General features: G+C 30.5%; 1 protein-coding gene across 1 annotated transcript; it reads left to right on the top strand.

The window, feature by feature from the left end:
* Positions 1-1,226: 1,226 nt before the first annotated feature.
* LOC120418918 (polycomb group protein Pc) lies at positions 1,227-15,434 on the top strand. The gene is made up of 2 exons (XM_039581449.2): positions 1,227-1,746; positions 13,204-15,434. The coding sequence occupies exons 1-2, from the start codon at positions 1,684-1,686 to the stop codon at positions 14,299-14,301; spliced, it is 1,161 nt and encodes a 386-aa protein (XP_039437383.1). The 5' UTR covers positions 1,227-1,683; the 3' UTR covers positions 14,302-15,434.
* Positions 15,435-16,070: the final 636 nt, after the last annotated feature.

The raw sequence follows: 16,070 nt of genomic DNA, 5'->3' as shown, positions 1-16,070 counted from the left end.
TTTTTTCAAAGAAGGGAAAACCTCTAGAAAATAAAAAGCTTTTCAGAAAATCAATTTATAATGAGTACTTCCTTGAGCTATTTACATTCTTGACAGGACACATTACACATTGATTTTCTGAAAAGCTTATTATTTTCTTGAGGTTTTCCCTTCTTTGAAAATAACCATTCTGCTTTATAGTAAAATTTGGTAGAAATTAGTCACATTAGTCAAATGATTAACAAAAGAAGGGAAAATTCTTACATAACAACACATTGAAAGAATGTTAAAAACATCTAGTGTTTGTCTAATATCTATCGATCTACATTGTTACATCTCATGGTTGTTGATAAAGTATTGTTTCAATAGTCAACGCTAGCATCTATTGTTAGTGTCCGAACATTTCACTTTCTTTTTATCATTTATGTATTTAGCATTCATATTGTTGTCAAAATATCGAGTTCCTTCAATGTGACTAGGTCAAACCAACGGGGTACAAACTAAATAATTCTTAACCACAAGTAAGTGAGTAGGCAAGATTCCATTCATTCTCATATCAGGTAATATAAAAAAAAAACTAATTTTCCGGGCAATGTAAATTCCGGGAAACGTCCATTCCGGGAAATTTCATTCCGGATAGCGTCCATTCCGGATAATGTCCATTCCGGATAACGTCCATTCCGGATAATGTCCATTCCGGAAAACGTCCATTCCGGGAAATGGAATTCTGGAAATTGTCATAGAATCGTGGCCGGCGCCGGTATTGATCAGCATGATAGGGGCCTTTGAGAAGTTGCGAAGCGAGGAAAGATAGCACCCACTCATCTTCCACGGCTCGTGGATGTAACTACAGGAGGTCCTGGTCAATAACGGAGTAGCAACTGCGGGTGGGCACCTATGCTTATGCTTATTTTTTGGTTGTAAATTTTTGCTCGGGAGACCCCTTAGATCCCATTTTCTCGTGATAATTTTATCATATTCGTTTGCTGGGTAAAATTTCACAACGTTCGTGGACTTGCTTTAAAATTTAGCTGTTTCCAAAAAAATAAATAATCCAAATATCCATGCAAGCCAGCATGACCACCCCTACCACATTTTCGATCTTCAAATCCATACTCCTCCCTACATTCGACCTCATCGACCTCATCGGCCCAAACCCCCTTCCCCCACTGACAGTTTGCGTTCGATCGCGAAAAACGACGAAAAAGAAAACTGTTTTGCTGTCAGTGCGCGTGCTGTGTTCAAGTCGGGGTTGTGTTCCTCCCTTCGAGTCTCGTTCAAAGTTTTACGTTTTTCGTCGTGCAATCTCACCGTTCACGTTCCACTTCCGGTCCGGAAATGGTCCCCAGGGCTCGTGCGGTGGATTTGTGTTAACATTTGTGTGAATTTCGTGCGTTAATTGTGCAAAAATTGCGTGTAAAATTCGGTGGTGTCTGCTGGGGGAAAAAGAAGAACTGGTTGTTCCAAGGGGAAAGAAGAAGACAAGTGTGTTTATGTGTGTGTGTGCGTGAGAGGTGTCAAAATCGAAGCAGGCTCTTCGGTGGTGGTGTTGGTGTGGCAACCCTCTCTCAACATAAAACAAAACGCAACATTCAAAGCAGAAGCATAAAAGTTCTGGTCGCGAAAGGACGAAGAAACATCGTGTGAAGACAGACGACAGGATCAAGGTGAAATTCGAAAAAAAAAATAACACCCGGCCACAAGATGGAGAATCCCGACGATCGGGTTTACGCCGCGGAGAAAATCATGAAAAAGCGGGTTCGATCGGTAAGTTTCGGCAATTTTCGACAAACTTCCGGTTCCGGGTTGCTTTGTTTTTTTTTCTCTCTTTCATCCGGTGGAAACTTTCCAGAAGGACGTCGTCCCCTCTCCCCCCCGATCGGCCTACTACGATTCACTTTCTTTGCCCTTCCTTTCTCTCTCGGGCCCCTCTCCCATTTCTAGCTCTGTTTATGTTTGTTTGAGTGTCAGTTCGCAGTGTTTCGCGTTTCGGTTTGGGTTCAGTGTTTTCCTATTACGTCATGCACCTGTCCAGGCCGCCGCCGGTTCCGGCCACCCCCGCGCGCCACCGGCGTCGGAGCCATCATCCGATTTGAATTGCCAATACGCAATTAGATTTTCTTGGGGGAAATTCAAGAAATATTTTGTTAAAAATTCAACATAGACAATTTTCGTAAGAATTTTGTTTGAAAACATAATTTTGCAAATTTTGAAAGGTTTTCGCGCGGCGTTCCCGTGCCCGCTTCTTTTCCTGGCATTCTGGTTGACCTTGACTGGTTCTTGGTTGGTTGGTTGGCGTTGATTTGCTCGGTTTTTTGTTTTATTCTTCAATTCTGGGTTTCGCGGTTTCCCTCGCGTTTCGCGTCCTCCTCATCGTTGCTGCTGTGTTTTTATATGTTTTTAGCAGAAAACAGAAGCAGCAGCAGGTTGGTGTTTGGATTTTTGAAGCTGGAACACGCTAGAAGTTCTGGTGGGAGATTAAATTTGTATTTTGTGTTTGGGTTTCACTATTTTCTTATTTCCAGGGTTGTTACGGACGGCGCGGATCGCGCGGATGGCGCGGATGGCGCGTATCGCGCGGATCTGGCGCGGATTTGCTGGCTAATTTTGCTCAGGCGCGGATTTCGCGCGGATAGCAATTTTGATAAACAAAATAATTGAGAACGATAGAATTTCTTTCAAATTAAAAAGGAAAATATTATTAGGAATTAAATAAATTCAATCTTTTTCGTTGAGTGCGAAAACATCAATTTCTAAGAAGTTGTTAATGAAGAAAATTTTCTTCTAAAAATTATTGATTTTTTTTTATACGAAACTTTGAAATAATCTTCAAGGAGCGATTTTTTTTAATGTATTGAGATTTTTTATATTAATTTAACATAACATTACAACTCATTATTTTTAAAACATCTACTTAACAATTAAAAAAAATACCAATTTTATTAAAATCAAATTAACAAAATTAAAAAAAAAATACAGAATTTTAAAAAATTGAAGCTATGAAACTTTTAAGATTTTTTATGTTTTTTCAATATAAAAATTTAAATTTTTAAATTTTTGGTTTATTGAAAAAAATAAAAATTCTGTTGCCACTCTGAATCAGGTAGAATTGATTATACTCCCAATTAACACAACATGACGAAATCCACTTAGAAATCTGCTAAAATCTCCGTCTAAAAGCGAAATGTAATGTTAAAATTAAAAAATAAGAAATCTGGAATTCAACAATTTGAAATAAAAAAGAAACATTCATAATTTGAAATTATCAAAACTTACAGACTCAAAAATCCTGAAAAAGTACGTATTATTAAATTGAAAAATTACGAAAGCATTGCAATTGATTTTTTTGTTAATTTTTATTTCTTTTAAGAAAGTTTTTAAGTTATCAAATTATTAAATTATTAAATTAATGAATTATTAAATTAATGAATTATTAAATTAATTAATTATTAAATTATTAAATAATTAAATTTTTCAATAAATAAATAATTTAATTTTTAAATAAATAAATAATTTAATTTTTAAATAAATAAATAATTTAATTATTAACTAATTAAATTATTGAATTATTAAATTATTAAATTATTAAATTATTAAATTATTAAATTATTAAATTATTAAATTATTAATTTATTAAATTATTGAATTATTAAATTATTAAATTATTAAATTATTAAATTATAAAATTATAAAATTATAAAATTATAAAATTATAAAATTATAAAATTATAAAATTATAAAATTATAAAATTATAAAATTATAAAATTATAAAATTATAAAATTATAAAATTATAAAATTATAAAATTATAAAATTATAAAATTATAAAATTATAAAATTATAAAATTATAAAATTATAAAATTATAAAATTATAAAATTATAAAATTATAAAATTATAAAATTATAAAATTATAAAATTATAAAATTATAAAATTATAAAATTATAAAATTATAAAATTATAAAATTATAAAATTATAAAATTATAAAATTATAAAATTATAAAATTATAAAATTATAAAATTATAAAATTATAAAATTATAAAATTATAAAATTATAAAATTATAAAATTATAAAATTATAAAATTATAAAATTATAAAATTATAAAATTATAAAATTATAAAATTATAAAATTATAAAATTATAAAATTATAAAATTATAAAATTATAAAATTATAAAATTATAAAATTATAAAATTATAAAATTATAAAATTATAAAATTATAAAATTATAAAATTATAAAATTATAAAATTATAAAATTATAAAATTATAAAATTATAAAATTATAAAATTATAAAATTATAAAATTATAAAATTATAAAATTATAAAATTATAAAATTATAAAATTATAAAATTATAAAATTATAAAATTATAAAATTATAAAATTATAAAATTATTAATTTATTAAATTATTAAATTATTAAATTATTACATTATAAAATTATTACATTATTAAATTATAAAATTATAAAATTATAAAATTATAAAATTATAAAATTATAAAATTATAAAATTATTAATTTATTAAATTATTAAATTATTAAATTATTACATTATAAAATTATTACATTATTAAATTATTAAATTATTAAATTATTAAATTATTAAATTATTAAATTATTATATTATTAAATTATTAAATTATTGAATTATTGAATTATTAAATTATTAAATTATTCAATTATTAAATTATAGAATTATAAAATTATAAAATTATAAAATTATAAAATTATAAAATTATAAAATTATAAAATTATAAAATTATAAAATTATAAAATTATAAAATTATAAAATTATAAAATTATAAAATTATAAAATTATAAAATTATAAAATTATAAAATTATAAAATTATAAAATTATAAAATTATAAAATTATAAAATTATAAAATTATAAAATTATAAAATTATAAAATTATAAAATTATAAAATTATAAAATTATAAAATTATAAAATTATAAAATTATAAAATTATAAAATTATAAAATTATAAAATTATAAAATTATAAAATTATAAAATTATAAAATTATAAAATTATAAAATTATAAAATTATAAAATTATAAAATTATAAAATTATAAAATTATAAAATTATAAAATTATAAAATTATAAAATTATAAAATTATAAAATTATAAAATTATAAAATTATAAAATTATAAAATTATAAAATTATAAAATTATAAAATTATAAAATTATAAAATTATAAAATTATAAAATTATAAAATTATAAAATTATAAAATTATAAAATTATAAAATTATAAAATTATAAAATTATAAAATTATAAAATTATAAAATTATAAAATTATAAAATTATAAAATTATAAAATTATAAAATTATAAAATTATAAAATTATAAAATTATAAAATTATAAAATTATAAAATTATAAAATTATAAAATTATAAAATTATAAAATTATAAAATTATAAAATTATAAAATTATAAAATTATTAAATTATAAAATTATTAAATTATTAAATTATTAAATTATTAAATTATTAAATTATTAAATTATTAAATTATTAAATTATTAAATTATTAAATTATTAAATTATTAAATTATTAAATTATTAAATTATTAAATTATTAAATTATTAAATTATTAAATTATTAAATTATTAAATTATTAAATTATTAAATTATTAAATTATTAAATTATTAAATTATTAAATTATTAAATTATTAAATTATTAAATTATTAAATTATTAAATTATTAAATTATTAAATTATTAAATTATTAAATTATTAAATTATTAAATTATTAAATTATTAAATTATTAAATTATTAAATTATTAAATTATTAAATTATTAAATTATTAAATTATTAAATTATTAAATTATTAAATTATTAAATTATTAAATTATTAAATTATTAAATTATTAAATTATTAAATTATTAAATTATTAAATTATTAAATTATTAAATTATTAAATTATTAAATTATTAAATTATTAAATTATTAAATTATTAAATTATTAAATTATTAAATTATTAAATTATTAAATTATTAAATTATTAAATTATTAAATTATTAAATTATTAAATTATTAAATTATTAAATTATTAAATTATTTAATTATTAAATTATTTAATTATTTAATTATTTAATTATTAAATTATTAAATTATTAAATTATTAAATTATTAAATTATTAAATTATTAAAAAATGCCGTTTTTTTAGTTCGGTTCATTTTCGGAGTCATATTTTTGATTAGAAAAATTTAGAGAAGAAAATAATAGAAATCTCGTGTTTCGATTTTCCAGAGTAAAGTTTTGGCGAGAAAGTAGTAAATCCCTAGATTTTATGAATTGGTGATTTATTTTATGGTTTTAATTTTTTCAAATTTTCGAATCTAATTTTTTTCCTGAATTTGTTTTTAAAGCAACGATATTAAAAGTGTTGCAAAAAATGCTAATATTGTTTCAGAAATGGCAAAAATGGTTCCATTTCCACTGATTCCACTGATCAACGGTACTGATCCAAATGCCTTCTGTATTATTCTTTTTTCGTTTAAAATTTCATGCATTATGTTACTCTCTTCTTTGTTTGTCGCGATTTTTTTTTATATGGCGCGGATTTCGCGCGGATTGGGTTTTGGGGTCGGCGCGGATCTGGCGCGGATTTTTTCTCGACCTTTTCGTAACAACCCTGTATTTCTTATTTACTGACAATGTTTACAGTTTTTATGCAATATATACTTATTTTCGTTACTCTCGAGTTAAGAAAGTTTTAGACAAATTTAAAAATATAAATATAAAACTAAAAAAAAAAAATCAAATATTTCTCCCTGTTTGATAATTTATCATCCGAATTTATATTCCTCTTGCTCAAGTTAAAACATGTAAAATGCCTCCGTAAAGATTGTGTTTCCTTAGAAGAAAAAAGTTGGTGGAAAAATTATGCGTAGAAGTGCGATGGGACAAATAGACTTAATATTATTTTTCATGAGTGTCCAAAAAAAGTATTTTTTATGTGTTTTTATTAAACAAATTAAAAAAGTCGAAATTTGCGTAAAACAATTCTGGAGTTTTTTTTTTAAAGGACCAATAAACCAAATTTCCAGTTTTTGCTTTTTGAGTGTTTTTTAATACCCCTGACTCAAGGCGGTTCTAAAAACACCCAAAAAGCAAAAACTGGAAATTTGGTTTAAAAGCCTTATGCTTTCTAGTCAGAAATTTACCAACACATTCAAAGTATGTTTACATGACAGCTGGACGTTTGTTTGCATCAGGTTTCCTATCTCTTTCTGCAGGCCAAGGATTGATACCTAAGAGCATGCAATGGCACTGACCTTGTTGCGTGCTCTTCGGTTGACGTCCACGTAAGGAACATCCTGGAAGGAGCGTAACTAACTACATCCGTAGTTCTGTTAGATCATCCGAATTATCTTGATCAGAACAGTATAGCTCTGGTTCCTTGCGAGTGTCCTATTTTTTTACCTCCACGTTGGCTTGGTTTTCATGATGACCTAGCTGGTGGCCTGTGGAAACGGATCGTAAACCTTTGACCACCGCGGGTCAGAGTCGAGACGGCTAAAAGAAAGGGGCGCGACAATGTGGGAAAGGGAAGTAATTTGTGATTGTAGACGGTATTGTTTTGATTCGCAGTTTGTTGAGTCAACTGCTGTGGATGTGCCTGAAACATCGCACAACGGGGTTTCTCTTCTCTTCATTCTCAGCTACCACCTATCTTCTGTTTATTTTGTTTCACTGATTTTCTAACGCGGCTTCTGTTTACTATCCTCTATTTGATTTCGATTTTACTCATTTGATTCTCTTATTTCTCAACGCTTTTCCACTCTATTTTACCAATTGATGCTACTGCAACAAACTGTCTGTTTTCCCTTAATTTGGCAGCGATGTCAATTTTGTTTATCTTTATTTATCTATTTGGATATTTTTTCATCTGCCCTATAAATTGCACTTAATACAATCTAAGCTTGTTTGTTACCTCTATTTATTAACTATTGTAAATTTCTTTATCTACTTCATAAATTACTATCTTTCTTTTACTATTGATTCTTCAATAATATATTTCTTTCACTGTCCATTGTTTTCAATCTTCACCCTTTTCTTCAAACAAAAGAGGTTCGAGCCCTTACTCAATTTTGGGAATGATCAAAAAATTAACACAAATATTACTATTGTACTTTTGAAAAACTTTTATAAAATGCTTAAGACCAAAAATTGTAACAAAACACCGCGACAAAAGAAATAGCAACATATAAACACGACTCAACACTAGGAAAGATTTCAGTAGAAAACAAAACACAGTAAATAACAATTAGTTTTTGAATTCAAACTAAAAATAAAACAGTTTTTGCCTTAATGAAAGTGGTTCGGCACACTATAAATGGTTAGGCGCCTATACTTACATCAAACCCTACGTAATGTACCACCCCCGGCCGAGTTAAAATGCGTAACCGGAAAAGAAGGTGTGCGGAGCGGCCGTGGCTGACTGGTTACGGTGTTCGCTTTGTAAGCGAATGGTTCTGGGTTCGATTCCCATCTGCTCCCAACGAGAAAGTTAAGTACACAGAATTTGAAATGATTAATATGAACGAAAAATCAAAATCGCTCGAGGCGGGGTTCGATCCCCCGTCCTTTGGGTTGGTAAGCAAAAATGCTAACCACTAGGCCATGACGACTTGGTAAGCTAGGACTGGAATTAGGACTACTGTTACAGAGAGCGAGTTGTGGCGCTATAACCACGGCAAATAGTGTCCAGGGCATTCGTGGAAATACAATGTCCCATCCCAGAGGGTCCCGGAGTACCAAACCTTCTTAGTATGGTGCTCCCAACGAATACAACCAAATCTCGGAGCGTATGGTGGTGTGTCCCCACGCTTCTTCCTCCCCTGTCGATTCAGAATTGTGTTGTTGTTCGAACACTCAGTGCTCAAACTCAACCCAATTACGAGTCATCTCTGCGATACGGCTTTACGCAGTAGGCCTGGCCGCTTTAACGCTTGTGATGTTTCAATGCATTCCGATACAATGGCGCACTACAAATGTTAATAAATGACAAGAAGAGTGCTAGGCGTCATCTAACCTAAGGCACTCTCCAGGATCCCTTCGAAAGATTGGCTGCGCTAGGGTCTGATTAGATTAGATTAGTAACCGGAAAAGAAGGTGTGCATGCCTGGCACGAACACTCAAAGCGTGTTCTAGCGTGCTGCTCGTACTGACTCAGAGCAAGGGTGAGATGTAGGTGTAAGGGCAGTGCGTGTTCGTCGGGAACCTAGTGCATAAGATCGGTCAAGGCCCGTTCTTACACTGAAAATTGCGAAAAAATTGCGAATATTTCAAATTCTTAAAGCCTAGAATCTTACATTTTAGATTCAAACATTTAGATTAGATTCAAAAATTTCAAAATGCCAAATTATAAAAACCTACATTTCCAAAAGCCTAGAATTCTTGTATTTGAAATTCCTCAAATTATAAATTCTTAAATTTGTAAAATCCTATAATTCTTTAATTTCAAAATCTTTAATTGTTAGATTTTAAATTACAAAATCTTAAATTCCTGAAATTAGAAGTTCTAAAATCTGAAATCCTGAAATACAACATCCAAAAATTTCTAATTATGAATTTGAAAATACAGTAGTTGTTCGGTAACTGGGCTGAGAACGTAGCCCAGTCACCGAATGCTGCTCGCTAACTGGGCTGAACGAAAAATAACGAGGGGACCACCGATGCATAATATTTTCCTGATGAATTATAAAAATAAAAATTTCTCAAATTTATTTACAATGCTTACTTTTCATATTTCTTTAATTGTGACTTGAAATTAAATAAATGTTTGAAAACAGTTTTTTTTGGTCGAAAAGGCTCTTGGCATCCATTAACCCCTCAGTCATTTCTGTTTGTTTTGGTTTTTTGACGTTTGTCTGCTTTTTAAGTGGGCTACAGCCCAGTTAAACAACGCCCAGTTACCGAACAACTACTACCAAAATTCTTGAATTCTAAAATTTTCGATTCCAATATATATTGAAAAAAAAAAACAATGCATTTTCTTTTAAATAGGCAATCAAATTCAAAAATCCTAAGATGAAAAATTTCAAAATTCCAAGTCATTAAATTTTAAAATCTTGAAAATCTTAAATCCTAAAATTCCTAGAATTCTGAAATTCCAAAATCCCAGAATAAAAAAAATACAATTCTGAATACATAATTTCAATTTCAAATAAGTTAAAATTCAAAAATGTCTAGTTACAAAATTATAAAAGTTCCATAATCCAAAAAATATGAAATTTAATATTCTTAAATCCAGATTTTTTTTAATAGGCCCTATAAACATATGAAAGACAATAGCTTATAGGACCTTTAAAAAAACTCTTAATATGTTCAGTTGTTTTGCATTTACAATTTTCAAAAATGTAAGATTTGACGAAAACAAAAATTTTAGAGAAAAAAATTTTTTGCTGTAAAATTACAAAATTCACAAATCATAAAATTTCAAACCCTAATATTCCAAAATCCTAGAATTTAAAAATTTGAAATTTCTGAAATTAAAGATTCTAAAATGAAAAAAAAAAAATCGCAGAGCTTATAATTTTAAAATTTTGAATTCCTATAAGTCAAAATTTAAAAATCCTGAAATTCCAAACTGTAACATTCAAAAATTCAAAATCATTTATTTCTCAAATTTTTAAAATACATAAAATAAAAAAAAAGTATTAAAATTGAAATAACGAGCCATGGTTCCAACATTTTAATGAAAAAGGTGTTTTAAAATGCATTATACACCTGTCCAGCTGTTTTGCCATCATCAGTTTCCAAAATATCTAAGGATTGACGAAAATTTTATTTTTTGCAAAAAATATTTTTTTTTTTGCGGTGCTGTACATTGGAATTTCATAAAAATGCAAAACAAGCCAAAACATGCTAAATATAATTATTAATGCAGAAAAATGCATTTTAGATTGTTTTCAGTTGATTAGACTTCTAATTTTATGGAAATTTTGAAGTTTTAAGAAAAAATATTTTTTTTGCCCCCTGATTTTTCAGACCAATTATGAAGGGGGGTGCGACATAACTTTAAAAAATATTTGCAGCGGCCCTACTTTTAACATAAAATTCGATTTTTGCGACCCCATTTTAGTCAGCTTTGAATAGTTGATTGCCTGTTATAAATTACAAAATTGTTTTTTTTTATATTTGATCACCGTCATTTTGGCCGCCATATTGGATTCAAAAATCTCCAAATCACTTAAGCGTAGTTTAGGGATCATACTTGAACTCGATAATCAAAAATAAGACATCGAAAAAAAAATTGTGATTCGATTATCCGAAGCGAAATCTTTCCGAGACCTTCGGATAATCGAGGCTGAAATGTATTTAAAATTTTTGAAATTGGATGCCTCTGTGCGCTTTTGTTCTAACTGGATAGGAAACCCAGCAAGCTCAAATTATTGCAAAATCATAGAATTCTGAAATTTTAAATTCCAGTAATGCCAAATTCAGACTTTCTAACATCCTTAAAATCAAAATGATAATCCTAGAATTCCAAAATTAAAAAAAAAAAATCCTAAAATTTCAAATTCTAAAAAGTCAAAATTCATAAATTTTCTAAAATTTTGCAAAAAAAAAAACTCTAAAATCTTTATCTCGAGAAGGGATTTTCTGAGCGATTTGGTGTCTTCGGCAAAGTTGTAGGTTACACAGTCCAGACTCGATTATCCAAAGTGAGATTTTGCCAAGGCTTTCGGATTATCGAGTCTGGACTGTAATTAGATTATTTTTATCTGTACTTTTTTATTAGGTCTTAAAACAAATGTACAAAATAAGTGGTGTAAGGGGGATATTACACCTTAGGGGTTGTTCAAACATTACGTCTAGAGATTTTCGGGATTTCAGACCCAACTTACATTTCAAAAAAGTATTCATTTTATTTTACCCTATTGAAAATGTACATCGTGATTTCAAAAATCTGAACATATTTCTACAGATTTTCACAGAAATTTCACTTTTTAATATTGAAAATTATATCAATAGTTGCGATTGAAAATTGAGGGTCAATTAATAGATAAAACTTACAAAAACTCATCTTTGATAATTTTTATTCTTTGCAATAAAAAATCAATCTAAGGTCGGATCAACAATGTCCAAAACAGCAATCATTCTTTCGAAATGTTGTTTGAACGGTGGGCACTATCTTTAAAATAAAAAAAAGACAATTTTGCTTAATAATTTTACAGAAAAAAGGCTAAAACTCAAAAATCGGTGATTATTATCAACATGTTTCAAAGGTATTTTTCAATTTAAAATTAAATTTTATATGTAAAAATGATTTTTTTGTTTGTGGGTATTTCCTCAATACATTCCAAAACACTATTTTCGTAAAAAAATATAGCCAAAACCAAAACTTCCGTCATACTCTATAGCTCAATAGTTTCGATTTATGTTTTCTAAAGAGGGTATTAGACTATGACAAACAAACAAATTCACACTTTTTCGTGTTTGATAGTTTGCCAAACTCGCAAACAAAGCAAAATGTAATGCAGGCTGACGTTTCTGCAAACAAATGCAGGCAAATAAACAGAGCAGGCAAGTTTGTTTGTTTGTTTGTCATAGTCTAATACCTCCTTCACATATATAGCAATAATCGAAGGGGTAATGTTTTTCAATATCGAGTTTTCTTGATAACTAGTTTTAAAAATGATTTTTTTTAAAGCGTATCATTTTTTCTAGATAGTCCTAGTCAAAACTTTGCCGAAGTCACCAAATCGATCACAAAATCCCTTCTTGAGTATTTCTGATTTCTGATTATTTTCATAGCACTTTTTTATGGACAGCCCCCAAAGTTGTATTGAGACTTGTATGAAGAAACTAACAATGCAAAAAGGATTATTTGGATATAATGAAAAGTCGTTGACGAAACTCCAGAACTTTTTAAAATTTGTGGTTTTAGCGACAGATTTTGTTCGACGTCTATCTTTTCTGGAGCAACATTTGAAAGAGGCGGTACAACTTTGCTCATACGGCCTTTCGTCCCATTTAAACGCGTGTAATGAAAGGCCGTAAGAGAATGGCGTACCGCCCCTTTCAAATGTTGCTCTAGGTTTGCAATTGATCTGCATTGTATACTCCAGATCAAAACTCTAATTACTTCTGATATCTAATCTGTTATAAATCTAATGTTATAAAAATTAACAATTTCCCAAATCACAAATCATTTACACACTTTTCTCTAAAATGTTCTTCCCCCACAGGGCAAAGCTGAGTACCTGGTCAAGTGGAAGGGCTGGAGCACGCGGCACAACACCTGGGAACCGGAGGAGAACATCCTGGACATTCGGCTAATCGACATCTTCGAGCGCTCCCTCCGGGGTGGTTCCACTCCGAATAAACGCAAGCGCAAACCTCGCATTGAGAGTTCGGACGAGGAGGACGCTCCCGAACCGGCCGTACCTGCGCCAGCTCCGGTCGTCGTTGCTAGTCCCGAACCTGAGCCGAAACCGGAACCTGCTGCCGCTGCTGCACCGCTAAAGGAGGTCATTACGATCAAGAAGGAAAAAGAGGATAAACCTAGCAAGAAGGAGAAGGAGAAAGATGGTGAAAGTTCTTCCAAGTCGAAGACGGCGCCGGTTGGTGGCGGTTCCAAGGACAAGTCGGACGTCGTGGTGCCGCCCCAGGCGCAGGTTCCCAGTTTGAAGATCTCGATTTCGCAGAACGCCGACAACGACACGGCTTCGAACAGCAGCGATGATCAGCCGTTGAGCCACAAGGACTTGGCCGGGACGACGCGAAAGGCCGAAGTGCTGTCCAAGGAGGGCAAAGTGGGCGTCACAATCAAAACCTCGCCGGACGAGGGAAGCACGAGCAGCCCAGCGGCCAAGATTCCGCGGCTAGAAACGGTACCTGCGGCGGCGGCCACGGTCACGACACCGGTTCCCAAGTCGGAACTCAAACCGACGGCGCCACTTTCGCCGGACACCCCAGCATCACGACCCGAGTCAAACATTCCACCCGCGGAGAACCACGTGGCTGCGGCTCCAGCGGCGGCGGTGGCGCTGGCGCCCCCCGCAGCAGCTCCCGAGGAAGAAAACAGCCCCAAGCGGCCGGATTTGCCCGTAAGCAATAACAACACCATCAACAACAACAACGGCAAACATCAGCACCACCTGACGCTGTCTCCCCGGGCGGCCCCTCCCCAGCTGTGGTTGCCGCGGGCCCAGGTCACGGACCAGGTGTTTATCACCGACGTCACCGTTAACCTGGAGACGGTCACGATCCGCGAGTGCAAAACCGAGCGAGGGTTCTTCAAGGCGCGTGACCTGAAGGATCTCAAGAGTGACATTTGCAACTGAATTACGCGGGCGTGTGTGCGTGCGCTGGCACAATTGTAAATAGCTTAATCTACCCTTTTTGATGATGCAAACTCACCTACAGACTGTACAAAAAACGGTAGATCGGGGTGAGGACTTGGAATGACAGAAATGAACTGGGTCTAGTGATAGTGATACGAAACAGCAACAAATAAGTAGTTTCTAGTGTTTCTTACATACACACACACACAAACAAACAAGCAGCAATGGATGCTAATTCTGATATTGAGCGTAAATGTTTTTAGTTTGTAGTTAACTTTTGATCTACATAAACACACACAGCAGCAGCAACAACAACTACAACAATAAAACAGGAAAGATGCATGGAGTTTTAAGGGAAGTTAAAACAGCTCTCCCCTATGAAATATGTTGGTTATTTGTGAATGCAAGGGAGAAGTGATAAGCCAGAACTGATAATTACAGAAACTACATTTTACGAGCTTTTTTTTCGAAAAAAAAACTACTTTCGCACCTTTTAATCTTGTCGTTAGCGTTTAGTTTCACACCTTAATTTATTTAGTGTCGTTCTCCGCCGAAGGCGAACGATGGTTAATTTTACTACAACTAAGATTTTTTCTCGTAAAAAATAAACTTTAGCCATTTAAACAGATGATCGCGTTTAGGTTTAGTCGTAATTGTGTAACCACATGATTTGTGTTGTAAGTTATTTTAGAAGTAACCAGGTTCCAAATTACCGTTTGAGCTTCATGAATCTTGTCAAAAGCATAACCAACAACAACAACAAACAGGCAAAGCTTAAAAATGTTGAGAGAATCAAAACAAGGGTGCATTTTTTCGGAAAAGCTTGTAATTCTCGTTAATTACTTTACACTAAATTATTCTTCTGACCAAAAATGATTTTATTCGATAGAGATAGCATTGCTTTTTGTAATTTTATTTATTAGCGCGAAAGTTTTCTACCGTTAATGAAAGGTAAAACCAAGTGAGATGTGTAAGAAGGCAAACGGAAATCAACAAAAACAAAGCAGTATGCATTCACACTACTTTACTTACCGCAAGGAATGTAATTGTATTTTTCTCCTAGTTTATAGAGGCATTGTTACACAAGTATAACAAAACACAAAACAATAAAGCAAGCAAATAAGTATTTAGAACGGGCGCGTTTGTTGCCGGCGTTGGGTTATTTTGTCCGAAAGTCACTAGACGCCTTTTCAGAAATTCCTGTTTATGCGTACGACTGGGTCGATCGCGAAGAGCTATGGAAGATCGTACGGCTTTTCCGGGTGAAGCTGAGCAGACTGGTGAAATCAACGATGGACGGGGCACGGTGCAGCGTGAGGCTTATCCTATCCAATCGAATTACTTAGACATGCTGGTCACAATTATCAACCGGTCCAGCCAGTTCATCTGCTTCGCTGATGATATGGACATTGTTTACGGCAGAACGTTCTAGGAGGTGACTTATATTTTTAACCTTAAAAAAACAACCACAGAATTCTTAAATTCTGGAAATTTAACAAAATGAAAAATTGCAGAATAATTTAATTCATTAATGCTACCTATTTTGTCACCATCTAAGATTACAGAAAATCTGATAATGCTGGAGCATTGTTGGAGTCTCGGTTGGAGTCATTATTAGGTTAGAAAAATTTCGATTTTTATGGGTGACACTTTGGTAAAGAACATCGAGTACGAACTGTATTTTAATTTAGAGATCTTATGATTCATAAATTTTTAAAATATTTAAAAATTTTAATTTTATGTTTTTCTTCAATTTAAATTTTTGTTAT

This window comes from Culex pipiens, chromosome 3, assembly GCF_016801865.2.
Source record: "Culex pipiens pallens isolate TS chromosome 3, TS_CPP_V2, whole genome shotgun sequence".
NCBI lineage: Eukaryota > Metazoa > Arthropoda > Insecta > Diptera > Culicidae > Culex > Culex pipiens.
Note: the sequence above shows the minus strand (reverse complement) of the source record. Positions and strands in the feature narration are given on the sequence as shown.

Excerpts from the sequence above, each read along its gene's own strand:
- LOC120418918 (XM_039581449.2), top strand. The coding sequence starts at position 1,684 with ATGGAGAATCCCGACGATCGGGTTTACGCCGCGGAGAAAATCATGAAA. Across the intron at positions 1,747-13,203 it reads TGAAAAAGCGGGTTCGATCG|GGCAAAGCTGAGTACCTGGT; the intron begins GTAAGTTTCGGC and ends CTTCCCCCACAG.